Source organism: Mus caroli, chromosome 16 (assembly GCF_900094665.2).
Source record: "Mus caroli chromosome 16, CAROLI_EIJ_v1.1, whole genome shotgun sequence".
In the NCBI taxonomy this organism is placed as follows: Eukaryota; Metazoa; Chordata; class Mammalia; order Rodentia; family Muridae; genus Mus; species Mus caroli.
Genome location: NC_034585.1, coordinates 19253799 through 19272981, shown reverse-complemented (window position 1 = coordinate 19272981; position 19183 = coordinate 19253799). Strand labels below are relative to the sequence as shown.

At 42.6% G+C, this 19183-nt stretch overlaps 1 protein-coding gene across 4 annotated transcripts in view; it reads right to left on the bottom strand.

Annotated features, from left to right (window-relative positions):
• Senp2 (SUMO specific peptidase 2) overlaps positions 1–19183 on the bottom strand; it is a 37516-nt gene continuing 18333 nt past the window's right edge. For 3 of the 4 annotated variants that reach the window (XM_021184856.1, XM_021184854.2, XM_021184855.1), the window contains 10 exons: positions 18598–18692; positions 18086–18137; positions 14339–14399; positions 12194–12370; positions 10388–10519; positions 8418–8621; positions 7670–7749; positions 3846–3930; positions 2408–2503; positions 7–206 (listed from right to left, as the gene is read on the bottom strand). In XM_021184856.1, the coding sequence (XP_021040515.1) occupies positions 144–206; positions 2408–2503; positions 3846–3930; positions 7670–7749; positions 8418–8621; positions 10388–10519; positions 12194–12370; positions 14339–14399; positions 18086–18137; positions 18598–18692 (1045 nt within the window). In that variant the 3' untranslated portion in view covers positions 7–143. Of the gene's footprint in view, positions 207–2407; positions 2504–3845; positions 3931–7669; positions 7750–8417; positions 8622–10387; positions 10520–12193; positions 12371–14338; positions 14400–18085; positions 18138–18597; positions 18693–19183 lie in introns of all 4 variants that reach the window. The other variant, XM_021184853.2, reaches the window with a different exon arrangement.

The following is a 19183-nucleotide window of genomic DNA, read 5'->3' as shown; positions in this document are numbered from 1 at the left end:
TGGAGAGGCCCTCATGCATCTTGAGAGCTCAGTACCTGTGAGAGAAGAGAAATGATCGGGGACTTTTTAACCCACAATGCATGAGGTATATGGAAACATCCATGAAAGAACCACCAGCAGCTAGAAGACCAGGCGGGGCATTGTCACAGCAACTGCTGGTGAAGGATTTCCCACACCATCTTCTTCCGGAAGAGAGGCATCTGGTGCTGAAAGGAACGACAGTGTTATACACTCTGTGTGCAGCATGGCAGCCTTTAGGTGTCATAAATACAACAATGCCCATGTCCTCTACAGAAGCTTCACCGTTTTACATCATGCACATGATTCTAAAGCACAGTAGGATTTATTTCTAGTCAAGGCGGCCTTCTTGAGTTCCTATCTTTTTTTTTTTTTTATTACGTTATTTTCCTCAATTACATTTCCAATGCTATCCCAAAAGTCCCCCATACCCTCCCAAGTTCCTATCTTCTTGACTACATACATCTCCAGGGCTGGGATTACAGGCACGTGTCTCTGCGTTTGACAAAGGTTTTTCGTTTATGTTGTCTGTTTGAGAAGGAAGGATCTTGCAAAACAGCTTAAGCTGACTGTGGCCACAAGCTTCTAGTTCCCCATCCTCCGCAGCTCTGGGATGACAAGTGTCACACACCTAGTCTATATTAATTACTCTACAGGTGCATATGCCCTTACATGCTAAGGAAAACCAAAGCTGGAGGCAGAGTCATATACTATAGGACAAGAGCGTACAACATGCACCAAAACAGAAATGTCCACACAGTGGCACAACAGGAAACTTCTCTACATTCTAAATTAACATCATTTAAAAAACAATTTGTTTTTATATTAAAAAGGACCTTAAAGCAGGAAACTATGGCTCAGTAGTAGAGGTCTTTCTTGCCTAGTATTTATGAGGCCCTGTTTTCAATTTAAATGACTTTTATTTAAAAGGTGAAAACTAAACAAATCTACAATCTTATTTCTGTTCTACCACTATTTTGTTCCAAAAGCTGCTTATTCCCATGAAATCTCATGTCACACACAGAAAAATCAATTCCTTGCTATTTATATTAGCTGTCCATGGTGGTATACACCTATAATCCCAACACTTTAGAAAGCAGCTAAGATATGAAGATCATGAGTCTGAGGCTAGTCTGGCTCCACAGTATTTCCGCATCAGTAAAAATAAAACAGAAACAAAATAAAACCAGAGTCTAGGGTAGGAAAGCGAGAGAGACTCAGTGCTTTCACGGAGAATCACTGGCATGTTTTCAGAGCAACAAAATGCAAAGCACCCAAAAGTATTTGTAACTCAGACACCCATCCCCACGTTTCATAAAACTGAAGTTCCAGCTGGGAGGTGGGAGTTTGCACCTTTAATTCCAGTACTGGGAAGGCAGAGGCAGGCAGATCTCTAAGTTTGAGGACAGACTTGGCTACCCAGAGAAATCTTGTCTCAAAAAAAAAATTCAAAATTGAAGTTTGCATATTTGCCCTATTCATGGTACATTGCTATAAATAAGTGGATCTATCTTCATATAATAAATTACTGAGTTTTTGGAGGATATATATGGCATAAATCTTAATTAAAAAAAACCACATTATTATTATTTTTTTTTGAGACAGTCTCACTATGTAGTACTTAGTTGGCCCGGCACTCACTACACAAACCAGGCTGGCCTGAAACTCACAGACCCTCCTCCAGTCTCTGCCTCTCTAGTGCTGGGATTAGAGATCTGCACCACCATGCCCAGTAAAACACAACATTTATTCCTAGTGAAACAGCTGAGACTCATCAGTAGTGAGTTCTTTCTTTGAGACTGGGAAGATATGAATTCAGCAGGGAGTCCAGTTGACTTCATGTTCCTCCAAAGCATTTAGTTCTACTGTTCAACAAGCAGCTTGTTTGACAGTCAGGAACTATCAAATGAAGGTCTATGAATGAGGAATAATTTTAATTGGGGTCAACTGTGGCTGGACAAAGAGCGAGTCCACCATCAAACATCAATGTAAACATTTCCGATGTGCCTGTGTCTCCTCTCAAGTACACCACCTTGCAGAAAGGAAAGCCCATTCCTTCCTGCTTCCATCTTAGACTCAGGTGAGTCCTCACAGGCCCAGCTTCCTTCCCCCTGCTGTCATCTATCCTCACACGCCTCTCTCTAGCTAAAAGTAACAGTAACACACAGGAAGCAGTCACAAATGAAGTTGAAGGACAAGCAAGTTACCCCCCTGGTCTTTCGAGAGCAGGGCAGTCCCGAGAATACACGCTGCAACAGAGCACGCAGGACACTGCTTCTGACCACTGGGGGCCTTACCCACGGTTCTTGAAACAGTACTGTTCATTTGAAGAGCCTGAAGTGTGCCAAGCACTGCCAAAGCATAGTGCCTACTAAGTGCCTGGACTCACCTGAGTGAATGTGATAGGTTTGTCCCTAGAAATATAATCTGCATATTTACAAGTAAACATTCCACAGTCACTCCCATTCAACTGTTGAGGAATCTCCTAAAACCAAACAAACAGAAAAGAGGTAAAATATCATTACACAGACATCATTAGTCTCTTTCTAAACAGACTGTGAAAGCAGCATGATAAAGGTGGATAAATCTGCTGTTGCACAAACACAGACGCACATACAAGCACAGTCCCTCTTACTCTTTGTGGTAGGAAACCCTAACCATGGTACAGTGCATGAGACTCCACAGAAACATTCATAGAAGAAAGAACAAGTGGGAACTTCACTAAAAGGCAAAACAAAGCCCACCACACACGGCGAGGGCTGAGATAAGAGGACCCACATTTGGTTTATTACAAGAACAGGAGTGACTCTTCATGTGTGACACCTACAGTGGGAGCAGGGCTGTCTCTGACTCTGTTCCCTGCTTTTGGGACCCTTCCCCATTACCGGGCTATTTTGTCTAGCCTCAGTAGGAAGAGATGCTCTTACGGCAACTTGATGTGCCAAGGCTGGCTGATACCCAGGGGAGGCACCCCCTTTCTAAAGAGAAAGGGAGGACGGGTGGATAGAGTGGGTCAGGGGAGGGGGAGGTTGGAAGGAAGGACTGGAGGAGAGAAGGGAGGGGAAACGGAAGTTTGGATGTAAAGTGAGTTCCAGGACAGCCAGGGCTACACAGAGAAACCCTGTCTCGAGGCCAGCCTGGTCTACAAAGTGAGTGCCAGGACAGCCAGGGCTACACAGAGAAACCCTATCTCGAAAAACCAAAAAAAAAAAAAAAAAAAAGAAAAACAACAACAAAAAACAAACAAACAAACAAACAAAATACTGTTGTCATTTCAAAAGAACTAACTATTGACTTTCAAAGGGGATTAAGAGAGGGTCAATCAGATCAATGTGAAACACAGGAATCTACTTCAATACTGCAGAGCTCACATACTCTTAACAACCAGGACAGATGCCCGCTGCTGAGGATCCCTACAGTTTCAAGTGAGAAGAGAAAACCATCTCAGAGGTTGTAATCAACTAAGATCGTTCCATGAGGATTAGTCCTGTCCCTGAGGCAGAACCACAGCTGGGAACAATAGAAAATAAACCTGTATGGACTAAGCTGTGTGCCCAGCCTGCATCGCCCCAGGCAGACATAAGGGATACATGAGAAGGAGAATAGCGGAAGGCTTACTCCACTGCTGAATCTCACACTGGATGGCAACAGAGTCCCTTCGATTCCCAAATGCAGTTTCAACTGGGAAAGGCAAGGCAGCATGCCCACCCCACACACGTATACACTGGGGTCTCACATACCACACAGCACACTTTAGGAAAGTCCGTGAAGGTAGGAAGGGAAGGAAGGAAGAAAGAAAAAGGTGTCCAGGCCTGAGCCTCACTTACATGTGGCTTCATGCTGTAGTGGGTCCACTCTAAGAGGTTGAGATCTGTATTTCTTTTGGTCTTGCTTTCATCCTGTAAATACTGACTAAAGAAAACAAGAACAAAGAATGAATGTATCAATGAAGGCCCAAGAGAACACCCTCTGTGATTAAAAAGGACTTTGTGATATTTAGCAGGGATGTCATTCTCAAATCTGGATCTATTTGTTTTTTTAGAAATGTAACTTTTATTTTTTAGGTTTCCCTCTCCTGCTAGTAAAAAATTTACATGTTCAAAGATATCATACTTACTTTAAAAGAAAATAAAAAGCAAATCCTTTACAACAGACACTGGAAGTTTCTAGTTCTTTATACCGTCTCTATACATACAATTAAAGAGTTCACCACTAATACCAGGCTTCAAGCTACTCCATAAGAATAAAGAAAAGGAAGAAACACTTCCAAGTCAAAGGCAGATAAAGACGTGGGGTGGGGATGAGGGGAGACTAACTAACTTCCCTGATAAATTTAAACACAAGACAAAATACTTGCAAACTGAAGTCAAGGGCTGGTGAGGTGGCTCAGCAGGTAAGAGCACTGACTGCTCTTCCGAAGGTCCTGAGTTCAAATCCCAGCAACCACATGGTGGCTCACAACCACCTGTAATGAGATCTGACGCCCTCTTCTGGTGCGTCTGAAGACAGCTATAGTGTACTTATGTAGAATAATAAGTAAATTAAAAAAATATTAAAAAAAAAACAAAAAACCTGAAGTCAAGAACACATCAAAAAGAGCATGCACAGTGACTAAGTTGTTGGTGCAACTTGATCAGAGATGCGAGAAAAGTTCAATATGTGTAACTCAATGAATGCTCTAAATTATAGGAATGGACTCTAGGACAGAAACCCCATGGACATCTTTACAGATGTAGAAAAAACAATGACAAAACACATTACTTCATGTTAAAGGTTCTAAAGAAGCTTGGGTTAGGGGGAAAATCATTTATTTGCTTGTTTTTCAAGAAAAATTTAATTCTCCATTATAAGAACAAGTAAGCTCTTAGTAAAGAATTTAGTTATCTTCTGACTATTAAATTTTTTTTTTTTGTTTTTTGGAGACAGGGTTTCTCTGTGTAGCCCTAGCTGTCCTGGAACTCACTCTGTAGACCAGGCTGGCCTCGAACTCAGAAATCCACCTGCCTCTGCCTCCCTAGTGCTGGGATTAAAGGCGTGCGCCACCACTGCCCAACAAATATTTCTTCTCTTATACTTTTTGTCTGAGATAACCATAAAAGAGCTACACTAAAAATACTGAGGAAAAAGAAAAATGAATTGTTAGCTTCTTTTTTTTTTAATTACTTGAGAATTTTGTACATGTATCAAAACACATCATATTCATGTCTGTTCCCTGTCATGTCTGTCATGACTCCTCCCCTTCTCCCTACTTTGTATCCTTTTAGTAAAATAAACAAAACCAGCAATGTCCATTTTGCTGCCAATAAACTTTTAGACATGTGGTCTTCTTCTGGAAAATGGTCCAGCTGGGGGAGAGGGAGCTACATCTTTAAGAAAACTGACTCCTCAGTAACAGTCCTCTGTAAGATGAGTGGAGCACATCTGCTCACCTTAGTAAAGTTAAAGGCAGACGCTGCATTTGCTGCAGTTGCCAAAGGATTATCATTGATGTGATGAGACACCATGACCAAAAACAACCTAGGGTGGGAAGGGTGTATCTGGGTTAAACTTCCAGATCATAGTCTATCACTGAAAGAAGTCAGGACAGGAAATCAAGCAAGGCAGGAACCTGGAGGCAGGAGCTGATTCGGAGGCCATGAAGGGTACTAATTACTGGCTTGCTTTCCACGGCTTGCTTAGCCTGCTTCCTTATAGACTATAGGGCCTCGACACCAGGGATAAAACCATTCACAATGAGCTGGGCCCTGTCCGACTAATCACTAAATAAGAAAATGACCTCTAGGCTTGTCTACAGCCTGAACTTATGGAAGCATTTTTTAAATTATGGTTCCTTCCCCTTAGATGACTTTAGCTTGTGTCAAGGTGACATAAAACTATGCAGCATGCTGACCTTATTGATGTGCTTTAAGTACACAACCAATCAGCACAATGAAGAAGTGGCTATGCTTTAAAGGGAGGCCTCTAGCAGTTGGAATCCCTCTTCTATAAGCTTTTACTGTCTGTGGTTTCAATTATCTCAGTCCAAAATATGAAATGGAAAGTTCTGGGAATAATCATTTCATAACTTTTAAACTGCACACTATTCTAAGAAACATGGAGAAAATCTAATATTACCTGCTTTATGCAGGCAATACACACACATGAGCTTCGAAAAATGTGAGTCACAACATGACATGGGGCCGTGTGACTAAAGATGGCAGCCACAAAGCTATGGCAACAGCAGAAGGTTTTTAATGTTCAATAGGCAGAATGAAATGTATGGTGACAGGTGAACAAGTGAGGTGTCTGGACCTCAGTGGCTGCTTCACTGTAGCACACGGCATGTGTACTCTACACCACCACCAGCCACCAATGCTGACTCCATCACCTCGCCTCAGGCTGGAGACTGCTCTACATTAGGAACCACAGAGTTGCTTTGTTTTGTTTTACTATTTTTCTACCATCACTCCTTAGCATGAAAGTGTCAGTGACCGTATCTCTAGGCTTCACCTTTAGATTTTATCGCTACATTGTATTATGCTCAAATGTTTGATTTAATAATTGCTGTTTGGAGCTGGGTATGGCGGTGCACATCTTTGATCCCAGTGCTAGAGAGGGCAGAGGCAGGTGGATCTCTGTCTACACAGCAAGTCCAGGACATCTAGGGTTTAGCTCTGTTACACAAAGAAACCCTGTTGCAAACAAAACAAAAAAGCCAAAAATAAAAACAACAAAATTGCTGTTTGGGGTCAGCAAGATGGCTCAGCTGGTAAAGGTGCTTCTGCCAATTAAGTTCAATTCCCAGGACCCACTTTTCATTAGACAATGTTTGTACACTATTTTATGTGCCTATGTACATAGTGACACGCAGAAGTTTCCCAGGTGAAAAGGGAAGAAGCCCTGCTCTAACTACCCAGCTATACTTGCTTGCCCTCCCGAGTGTCAGACCTACTATCATGACAGCAGAACACTGTGTCCAAATAACAATTATCTTACTAATAGTGGCCACCAAAAGGCAAAAATAACAATGCAAAGGAGAGTCTGGAAACACATAAGAGACAGATTACCTTCATACTTTTTTTTTTTTTTTTGGTTTTTTGAGACAGGTATACTCTCTGTATAGCCCTGGCTGTCCTGGAACTCACTCTGTAGACCAGGCTGGCCTCGAACTCAGAAATCCACCTGCCTCTGCCTCCCAAGTGCTGGGATATTGGGATTAAAGGTGTGCACCACCACTGCTCAGCTCACCTTCATACTTTGGATAAAGCAGTCCACATAGGTTGGTGTTATAATGCCTGTGGTTGTAGACACTAACCTAGAATATATATTTCACAACAATGAGGACTACTATATTTGGAGTATTTGCTTGAACAAACCACACACTTTAATGTCCCTGAGTTCTATGAAATGAGTCCTACTATCAGAAAACGTGGGCATGAGTTGGCATCAGGATTACAGGCCAAGACTCCTTGGCTAATAATTTTTCAGGATACCCAGAATACCAATTCCAAAGAAATCTAATTTTAACCACAATTCTAGAAGATGTGCCTTATCTTGAAAGACCTGAGGACTTGCTTTCCATGATCCATAAAAAACAATTCCATAAATACAAGAGATTATCCAATTGAGGAATAGCAGAACACAGTGAGGTTTTATTTCAGACTTTACTTACAGAAGAATCTCACAGATCCTGTGGCCTTTTTGTCCCATAGAATCCAGATATTTAAGACACTTTTTTCTTAGGTCCATCACCTATAATGGGAAAAGGTGAAATCCTTAGACTGACATCTGTTTTTGCTGTTTGATTTTACTGAGACAAGGTCTATGTAGCCTAGCCTGGCCTTGAATTCTAGCTCTTCCTCTCTGCCTCCTAAGAACTCTGATCAGAGGCATGCACTACCATACTATGCCAGAGACGCTGTGAGCAGCAACTAAAAGTAAAAGCATCTCTAAATGTTTAATACATGTAGCAATACATAAAACAGACTTAGAGTGGAGTGAGATGAATAGAACATGCTCTATCTTCTATACAAAGGTCTAGACATTTGTCAACAAATATTAGCAATCCTTCTAGTACTGGATCCACCTCCTCCTGCACTTTTCCAGACAAAGATGAAAGCTCTTCCTCAAAGCGCACCTTGTAGCTTTTGAAGCTGAGCACAGCAACACTTTGAGAAAGGACTGTGGAGCTGCCTGCCACTCACTGCAAGTGAGAGCAGCCTTCATTGTGAGGGAAACCATCTACATTAGGGTAAAATTAGCAGTGGAATCCCTTCTTAGCGTATATAAAGGTCAGGGATTGATCCCCAAGATGAGCAAAGAGCTGAGGACAGAGGAAAAGGGGAAGAGAAGAGGGAAGGAGAAAGGAAGAAAAGGAGGAGCCTACACCCAAACTCCAACGATGAATCCTCTCAACTCACCACCAGGCTCCAATGTACCTTCCGATGAATAGGTACCAGAACAAGTTCTTGTTCGAAGAGATTCACCCCTTTGGTCCATCTTTTCACTGCTTGGTAACCTCCAGACTTTAGCTTAGGATAGAAGAATGTACTGAATGCGTGAAGTGCTGGATAGCCTTGCTTTTTACTCCTTNCCACTAAAAGATTCATATAAAAATTAATGACCTGTAAAATATCAAAAGATTATAATGTGGAGCATGACAAATACATTACAAAATTAAATTCCTATGAGAGTCAGAGTGAGATGCTTAGGCAAAGAGCAGTGCACGCAAAAAGTCAGCAACAACTGCTCAGTACAAAGAGCAAGGCACAGAAGGATGAAGGGCCACGGCCTGAGCCCCTCAGCAGCCTGCTTGTCTAGTACATGTGAGGCCCTGGACTTAATCACCTCCCTAAAGAGAACCCAGCAAGTCATGTGACTGAAAGTTTGAGGCACATGAATAATATTTCTATGTAATAATGAAAGGGCATATGCAAGTGTTATGCATAAAAATGAATTCTTAACTATAGGACTACATCCAAAATACACCTCAATTTGGACATACTTCCCAGAAGGAGAAATGCCAAAATACTTATGGAACTTTAGAGCAATAATTTCTTCAAAAAATTTCAAATATAAAGTGTTTTTCAAAAGCTTTATAATAAGCATATTTATATTTACAAATGATAGTATTTTCACGTAATTAGGCTTGTGACATAGGGAGATGGAGCAAATGGGAGAAAATTCAAGAACAGAACAGTTGGTTGAAGAGCCAAATGAAAAAGTAGTAGTAACTAAGCCAGCTTTTGCAGAATATGTATGATTCAGATAACAAATGGAGCGACAGTTTAGTTATCACTTGCTATGCCTTAAACACACACATCGATCAAAAACTCTAAGATTTCTTTTTAATTATATGTATCTATGTGGGTATATGCACATGAGTACAGGTTTGAGTGGAGGCATAAGATCCTCTGTAGCTGAAGTTCCAAGCTGGGAAGCAAGCATCCTGTGAAGAGCAAGCACTCTTACTGCAGCGGCATCTTTTGTCCTTGCTCTAAGATCCTTCTAAAGGATCTACTACTCAGCATGACAGCAGTAGGCAATGACTCTCATGAGCACCTTAACCCCCATGGACGAGGCTAGCACTAAGAGAAGCAGAAGGAGAGAGTTACACGGTCCCCTTTCCTTCCCGCGTGAAGGTTCAGCACCACTTCTCAGCACCACTGTACCAACAGGAGACAGGGAAGCTACAGGAACTGATATCAGGCTCTGTAGTCATCACAACTGCAGGTAATGCATTTTGGGGGTCGGTGTGTGTCGGTGTGTGTGTGTCTCCTCACTACATAGCCCTGGATGGCCTGAATTCAGTATGTACTATATGAACAGAGATCTGCCTGCCTTTGCCTCCTGAGTTCCCCTGGTATTTTTAAAGCATGCGCCACTACAGCCACCACAATGAATTTTTAATGATATGCTTTTGCTTTAGAAATTACTAGTCAGGGGATGCACAACTCACAGGGACAGTGCTTGCACAAGGTCTTCAGGTCAATTTCTGGTATGGAAGAATAACAAAACAAACGAACACCACCTGGGCTGGTGGGAAAGCCTATGACCTGTTGTTACTCAGGAGGATTAGGTGAGTGAGGCAGGAGGATGACAACAGAGGTCAGGGCCCGCCTGAGCTACATAATATAGGCCAGCCTGGACAAGTTAGTGGAAACTTTTCTCAAAATAAAAAGCTAGAAGAAAAAAGAAAAAGAGAGGGTGAGGATATAGCTCAGAGCAGAGAGAGCACCTGCTGTTGAACGTGGGAGACCCTTAGTCCAATCCCCAGCTCTAAAAGAAAAGGCAACAAAACAGAGATTGAAGCTGCTTCCCCTGCAAGCTGAGCTCACTGACCACAGACACTAAGCAGAACGACAGGCAGAGCAGGAGAGGAAGGACTGACCTCATCGTTGAGCCAATGATAGTTCTTTAAGGTCTGGATGTCTCCGCGGGTGATTCGCAACTTGAAAGCGCTGCTCAAAATCTCATCTGGTGGGCCGTGGCCCAGGGCATTACTGATTTCCTTTTCCATGTCCTGAATTAGACGATGCTACATTAGCATAGAACCACTATCAGGCATGAAAGACTCAGACTGCAAAAAAATCTTTCATCTCAGCAACACCTAATAATCTTTGAGAAAAACCACTATTCAAACTACAGTGAAAAACGTTCAAATTTACTGTAAAACAGTTTTAATAAGTTGTATGGTGGTAGCTCGTGCCTCTAATCCCAGCACTCAGGAGCCAGAGGCAGACGGATCTCCTGAGTTCAAGGCCAGCCTGGTCTACAGAGCAAGTTCCAGAATAGCCAGAGCTACACAAGAAACTTGGTCTCAAAAAAGTAAAATGAGAACAAAACCAAAATCAAAACCAGTCTTTTGTTTTTGTTTGTTTGTTTGTTTGTTTTTTGAGACAGGGTTTCTTTGTGTAGTCCTGGCTGTCCTAGAACTCACTCTGTAGACCAGGCTGGCCTCGAAAGCCGCCTGCCTCTGCCTCCCAAGTGCTGGGATTAAAGGTGTGCGCCACCACCGCCCAGCCAAACCAGTCTTAAATAATGGCTAACTCCTTGAATTATTTTAATGATTTATGCAGCTAAATGTATATTTAGCTTATGAACCAAATCAAAATTATTTCCATTATTGTTTTTCTCCTTTACACAAAATTTTGTTATCTTATGGCTTCATCTCTCTACCTGACATGGTTAGCTTTTATGTTCATCTTGACAGGACCTAGAATCAATCACAAGAGAAAAGAATTACAACTAGGGATTATCTGCATCTGCTTGCCCTGCGGGAACACCTGTGGAGTCTGTCTTAATGAAGCTAACTGCTGCTAACTGCTGGAGGGGGGGGGGGGACCCAGCATAGCCTGAGTATGAGCAAGTAAGTGATTATGCATCCATGCATGGATGTGACATGCCCAGCTGGAACATATAAACTCACACCTGGAAACGGAAACTGCAGTAAGCTCTTTCCCTTAAGACACTTGGTGACAGGTTATATTATCATGGCAGTAAAAATGAAGCTACAAGAACTTCATGTGCAGTGACTGTAAGCATTAGAGACATCCATGCTAAGTGAGACCCCTCCACACACACCAGGATAACAGGGTTCTTGATTCAGTATGAAAAGCCCCTTTTAAACTAACAATTTTAACTACGATGAGGCTCATGGCAAGAGGATTGTCATGAATGCCAGACCATCCTGGGCTAAGTAACCACCTAGACCCAGTTTCAGAAACAGAAACAGAAAAGGGGGAAAAAAAAAATCAAAATTAACTAACCAACCAACCAACCAACCACCAAAAACCCCACCTACACCAATTCTACTTGATCCATCAGGCCACCCCCACACAGACCATGAGTGATCAATATAGACAAATGAGCAGACCTGGAGGCTTTGTTTTGTGTGTATTTTTGGGGGGAGGGGGGTTTGGTTTTTTCAAAACAGGGTTTCTCTGTATAGCCCTGGCTGTCCTGGAACTCACTTTGTAGACCAGGATAGCCCTGAACTCAGAAATCCACCTGCCTCTGCCTCCCGAGTGCTGGGATTAAAGGCGTGTGCCACCACTGCCGGGCTTGTTTTGTGTTTTTTAAACTTCATATATTCCTTATCTGGAGAAATTTCTCAAAGCAAAGCTGCACTTCAGTTAGAGAAGCTGTGGCTAGTCTGAAATAGCCAACTAACTCTGATCCACACAGAGAACTATACCTCTGTAAGTTCAAAGAGATCTTCTGTTCTTCTGTCCTTCTCTCTGCTTGGGAAGTTCTTTTCCTTTATCTCAAGCACTGATATTTTCCTTCTGAGTAAGCCATTGTTTCCACTTCCTAGGCGAAGTCGGGCAGACACTTCTTCTGACAGATCAGGCTCCATTTGGTGTCCTCTTGTCTGACCAAAAAGTTCCAACATTGACAATGCTTGATTTTGTACACATAATGTAACAGTGCATACAGAATAGAAAACACTGTACAAGTTATGGAAGAAACTGTTTTCTAGTTTTAACTCCACTATGGAACTCCACATTGGGTAGTGAATACGTGCATAAAGATATGCTGGATAGTGAAAGGTAAGACCCCACGTGATGCCCATGGCTCCCATCCCAAGCAGCTTCTCTACTGCACAGCCCACTGACATGCAGATTTAGGGTCTAGTCAGTTTCGGTGTGATTTTTTTTTATAAGGTTTATGAAATTTTTTAAAAAATGTAAAAGTCTAGCATTGCCTTGAAGAGAGACAATGACTATGAGATTTAGCAGCTGTCCTGATGATGAAACAGACTCAGCCTGCCAGCCTGCCCGCCTGCTGCCTGCCTGCCCGCCCGCCCGCCCTGGTAAAGGTGAACATAAGCTTCAGAGTCAAACACAGACCCACAGGGCAGATCAGTTACAAACAGAAACACCATTCCTCTGGAACTAGGAAGGGAAACCTTTTCAGTTCCTATCCCATTCTAAAATGTAGATAAAACATGTTTGTAACGTTCAGAAAGGTACAAGGTATGGGCTATAGAGCATCATACAGAGGAATCTACTTCTTATTCAAAGGCATCCTGTGTTAGTTAAAGCTGCTTTTATTTATTTATTCCTTTTCTGTGTAAGGGTTGGAGCCTAAGACCTTTCCCATGCTAGACAAACACTCTACCACTGAACTACAGTCTACTCCTCTAGTTCATGTTCATACTGTAGAAAGCAAAGTACTGTAGGAAATGCACTAAACGGGAAGTTGTCACCAATGGCCACTGATTAAACAGTGAAAGCCTCTACAAGGACTGGAGATTAGGACCAGGAATGGAGCACTTGCCTGCAGATACAAAGTTGACACCTTATAAGTTTGTTAGGAAATGTATTTAGAAACAGACTTTTAGAGTAGAGCTATAGTCTCAAGATACCAGTGAGCTTTCTTCATTCTTTCTGACTGCCTGGTAGTTCCCATTCACTCCTTCATTTTACAGAAAGACTAGTTCACACTTTGCTGTCTAGACTGGCTTAACTGTCTAGATTTGGTCCTCCCTGAGTGCTAAGGTTATAAGCATTCTGTTTTGACTAATGGATGATAAATGATATAAACAAAAAAGAGCATCTGGAATCACTGGAAACAGAGAACATTAGATAAGGGGATGTTTTAGAACCACTTCTGTAATTCTATGCAAATAAAATATAAGTAACACAAAGTTTCAGTTGCATTTATTGAGAAATACATTTCTGGGCTGGTGAGATGGCTCAGCGGGTAAGAGCACCCGACTGCTCTTCCAAAGGTCCAGAGTTCAAATCCCAGCAACCACATGGTGGCTCACAACCATCCGTAATGAGATCTGACTCCATCTTCTGGAGTGTCTTAAGATAGCTACAGTGAACTTACATATAATAAATAAATCTAAAAAAAGATTTATTTATTTAAAAAAAAAGAAAGAAAGAAAGAAATTTCTGTGTGAGTGTGGTAGTGCAACCCTGTAATCCCAGCAGAGGGTTCATTAATCAGAGGCAGGTGGATCTCTACAAGTCTGGTCTATATAGCAAGGCTGCAGAGTAAGACCACAGGGGGTGGGGACTGAGATAGATTGAGATTGATTTCTACCAGATATTAAATGTTTAACAAAGTAACTTTGTTATTAAAAACCTGAACATGCCTACAGAGATACTGAAACACTGATTCTAATACTTACATTAAAAGTAGATTGGGTAGTGGTGGAGTACACCTTTAGTCTCAGTACTTGGGGGGTAGATGTCTATGAATTCGAGGCCAGCCTGGTCTACAGAGCTAGTTCTAGGACAGCCATGGCTACCTTCCTTGTTTCTGGTGGCATCAAAATGTCAGTCCAGTGACAAGGCAGATCTAACATTTACCAAGGGATTCTACTTACACCTTCCTTTTCAAATCGGAGTCCCACCACCTTCTCTGTGTCAGCTTTTCCTTTTGAATACCTGGAGAGGACACCATTACAGATTTACAGAGCTCTGCTGTTTAACATGACACATATTAGTTCCACAAGTAACATTTTTTAAACTGGTGATACTAGTGCACATCTGTAATCCCAGAACCCAGGGAAGTGGAGGCAAAGACCAATAGCTCAAGGCAACATAATGAGTTTGAGGCTAGCTAAATGAGACTGTCTCAAACCTTTTTTTTTTCTTTTTAATTTTAAAATTAGGATTTATTAGTGTCTAAACAAAACCAGTGCTGGCACTGCCCTGTCTCTGCTTCCTGGCCTGCCATAAACAGACCGTGTCATTCTAATGCTTTCCTCAGCACTACATACAGACTGACTTCTCTAAAACCCTTCCTCCCTTAGGTCATTTGTGTCAGGCATTTTAGCAGCAATGGAAGGAAACTAACATGAAAAATAAATGCTAGAAAAGTGGGGTTGCTGTTGTGACCAACCTCTCTGTGGCTCTTACAATGTTGGAACTAATCTGAAGAAAAATATGGGGAAAAATGCAGATCTAGGTTAAAGAGAGACATTCTAGAATGCTGTATGGGAGATTCTGACAGGTGCTGAGAAGACCAGAATGTGAGGGAGAAATGCAGACACAGACAGGACGTGGTAGGTTCAGAAAGGGCAATGATGTTACTAGGTAAAAGTGGCTCCATTTTCCCTGCATCCAGGACCCTTCCCTGAGGGTAATTTAAGAGGCTGGCACTCAGGAAGAGGTGGTCTATGCCTGTAAACTCTGCGTTCAGTGGGCAGAGGACAGAGGATCATGAGTTGCAGTCAGCCTTACTTACATAGTAAGACCCTGCCTTAGTCAGGGTTTGACTGCTGTGAGCAGACACCATGACCAAGGCAAGTCTTATAAAGGACAACAGGGGCTGGCTTACAGGTTCAGAGGGTCAGTCCAGTATCATTAAGGCAAGAGCATGGCATCATCCAGGCAGGCATGGTGCAGGCAGAGCTGAGAGTTCTACATCTTCATCTGAAGGCTGCTAGTGGAAGACTGACTTCCAGGCAGCTAGGGTGAGGGTCTTAAGTCCATGCCTACAGTGACACACCTACTCCAACCAGGTCACACTTTCTAATAATGCCACTCTCTGGGCCAAGCATATACAAGCCATCACAGATCCTGTCTCAAAAGACCGGAAAAAGGGAGCTGAGGAGGTGTATGAGTTGGCAAAATACTGAGTTTGGTTCAGTATCCATGTAAAATCTGTGTGCAAGGGCTCATGTGTACAATGTGGGCTGAGGCTTGCTAGCCAGCCAGTTTAGCCAAATCCATTAAAATCAATTCCAGGTTCAATGAGAGACCATGCCTCTCTATTGTCTCTACCTTTGACTTCTACATGCATGTCTACATATACACTGCCTGCCTATTCCTTTAAAAATAAAAAGAGGTGGTCAAGCAGTAACACATTAAGGAATTTGAAAGGTAGTTTAGCTAAGTGTACAGAAAAACTTGGAAGGAAAATTTGAGCAAAGGGATTTGAAACCGACACACTGGGCTGGTGAGGTGGCTCAGCAGGTAAGAGTACTGACTGCTCTCCTGAAGGTCCTGAGTTCAAATCCTAGCAACCACATGGTGGCTCACAACCACCCGTAATGAGATCTGACTTCTGGCGAGTCTGAAGACAGCTACAGTATACTTATGTATAATAATAAATAAATCATTGAGCCGGAGTGAATGGGGCCGACGGACTGAGCAGAGGTCCTAAAATTCAATTCCCAACAACCACATGAAGGCTCACAACCATGTGTACAGTTAAAGTGTACTCATATACATAAAAATAAATAAATCAAGAAAGAAAGAAAGACAGACAGACAGACAGACACACTGACAAGGTGATGCAATTATTAAAAACAACTAGCACTGCTAGGGCTTACCCCAGCACCCCTGATCGGAAGGTATTCTTAGGTATTCTTCCTAGAGTAAGGAACTGGCCACGGGCTTTAGAGCATAAAACTGCCAACTCATTACTACACTATTGTTTCCTGTAATCTTACACTTACAGTCTAAGGGGCAGCAAATGACCTGTGACACACATGTATCCATCAGAGGGCAGCCTAAAGAAGCTGGTGTTCTCCACTATGTGATCTCTGGGAATCACACTTGGGACTTCAGACTTGGTGGCAAGCATCAGAGCCATCTTGCCAGCCCGATATGTTTATTCAAGACAGCCTTGAGAACAAAGGCACCCTCCTCACAGAAAGCCGCCTATGGGCCATCCACCTAAACACTCAGAGGCCACAGCTGCTTTCGTCAAGCTGGTAAGAGACTTCAGTTTTGTCCACGTGGTACTGTTTTTGCAGGCATACAGTACGTAGGAGTTATAGGCGCATTGAGGAGTTTACCTGATTTCCAAGAGCCTGGACACTAGGCAATGTGTAACAGGATTAGCCTCCCTGTGGGGAGGTTTGGGAGAGCAACAGTAAAGCCTCAGTGTCAATGCAGACTCTGGTGTGTTGGAGGAAAGGCATGTGTAACACACACAACTCATGACTGTCCACGGAACCTCAAATGCAAGGCCCAGGGTAACCAAGCTCATAGCCTGCCACCTCCTATCCTGAGACTTTACACATGTTGTCTCTGCCGAGCTGGGATCTTGCTTTGGTCTCACTGCTCCTTTCTCATTGCCCCATTAGTTACTTTGAGGATGCACTATTTACCCTGTGCCAGTGTATAAACAGAAGTACATCATTTGCATTTATACGGGCTCTCAGCTAATTGTTGCCTGAAGTCTTACACAAGCCTTTTTGAAGAGTACTTGCTACTCTGCAAAGTTCCCGCATCCACATGGTGGCTCCCAACCTTTTGTAGCTCTAGTTCCAATTCTAAGTCGGGCGTGGTGGCGCACGCCTTTAATCCCAGCACTCGGGAGGCAGAGGCAGGCGGATTTCTGAGTTCGAGGCCAGCCTGGTCTACAAAGTGAGTGCCAGGACAGCCAGGGCTACACAGAGAAACCCTGTCTCGAAAAACCAAAAAAAACAAAAAAACAAAAAAACAAAACAAAACAAAAAAAACAAAACAAAAAAAAAAACAATTCTAGGCATCTGATGCCTCTCTGGACTCTGCTGACATCAAGCACACAAGTGCTAGTAGCTTCATTTACAACCTCTTCACCCATGTGATTTCCTTAACAGTCAGAGCTGGGCAGTGGTGGCGCACGCCTTTAATCCCAGCACTTGGGAGGCAGAGACAGGTGGACTTCTGAGTTTGAGGCCAGCCTGGTCTACAGAGTGAGGCCCTCAGCTGCTGTGGCCTCTGAGGACAGCCAGGGCTATACAGAGAAACCCTGTCTCAAACAAAACAAAACAAACACAATCAGATGGACCAGATCTGGACTCTTGGCCACAGCTGGCAAGTCTGATATAAAATAATAACCACCCCAAACCCCAAGGACAGCAGAACAGCCTTCATTCATCACTCCTATGCTCAAGACAGTGGCCACTGGAGACCCACACTCTTAAGAAGCACCTACTTGCCCACAAGCCCTTATAACTGAGAGATGAGAGACATCTGGGAAGGGTCCGACTTAAGAACTATTCGCTTATTCCTGAGTGCTGACTAGCTACCAGACAGAGAAGACTCACAGTTCCTCATGGTTATTTGTAAATGTAATTTGCAAAGTGAGAAAACTTAATTCTAAATGAAATCTTAGAATTAAATGAGCCATGTACCTCTTTTCACTTCTCATTGAACAGAGAGGTCCTCTTGTTTCAACAACTCTATCTGTGGGGATGGAAAGAAAAGATCCTTTACTAACCAATCACAGGCTGGCATTCCAATCCACACATTGCAAGGACCAGCACACCTGTCTGCATCGATGCTAATGTGAGTTAAAAAGCCACAAAGAAGCACCTAAAGTACAGGTAACTTTCTCTTCCTTAAATCCTGAGCACAACTGATACCAGCTCATTCCATAAGCTAAAGTCATTCAGTGAACAGTTATTGGAGAAATATAAGGAAGAAAATCAATTTTATTCTCACAAAATACAAATACTATACAGGCATTTCAACAATCAATCTTAAAACAATTTTCTTTTTTAAAATAAAACTTCAGGTACTAGATAAGTGCTAGCCAATGTCTTGAAGCCTGACAATATTTTATGGCCTGGTATACCATATTTCAGTAGCGTGCTCTCACATGAACTACGGGCAGTGTCAAGAAAGAGCTAAATGTGGAACTCACACTGTTTTGGAACAAAATGGGTTGTTCTGATGCCATGATTCTGCTCCTCCACCCAGCCTTTGGTCTTTAATGTGTCCATCTGAATTCTCTGAGAACTTAGAAAGACAACAGTGAGGAAGATCAGATCAGATACAAGGGGAGACAGACCTTAGAGTATAAGTATTCCCATCCCAACCCACAGCAGGAGAACAACAAAACCTTCGATACGTAACAGCTAAAGTTAAAATTCCCAAATAACAATTCATTCTTTCTGCATTCAATAAGCTAGACAATGCTGTGACTCAACTTGCTAGTTCCATACATTATGGGACTCTGCGTCTTGGCAATCACATGCTAAGTCACAAGATGAGCTGACACTCTGGACCTGCACGTTCCTGCCCACCTCTCCAGATCAGACATCACTTCCTCTCCACCCTCACTTATCTGCTCGAATTACTAGTATTAAGCAATGTCAGAAGCAAAGTCCTTATGATTAGTTGACTTTAATCTTGTTTCTAAGCCGAAGATGCTAAAGTGCAATCACCAGATGCCTCAGAGATTGTGTGTGTGTGTGTGTGTGTGTGTGTGTGTGTGTGTGTGTGTGTGT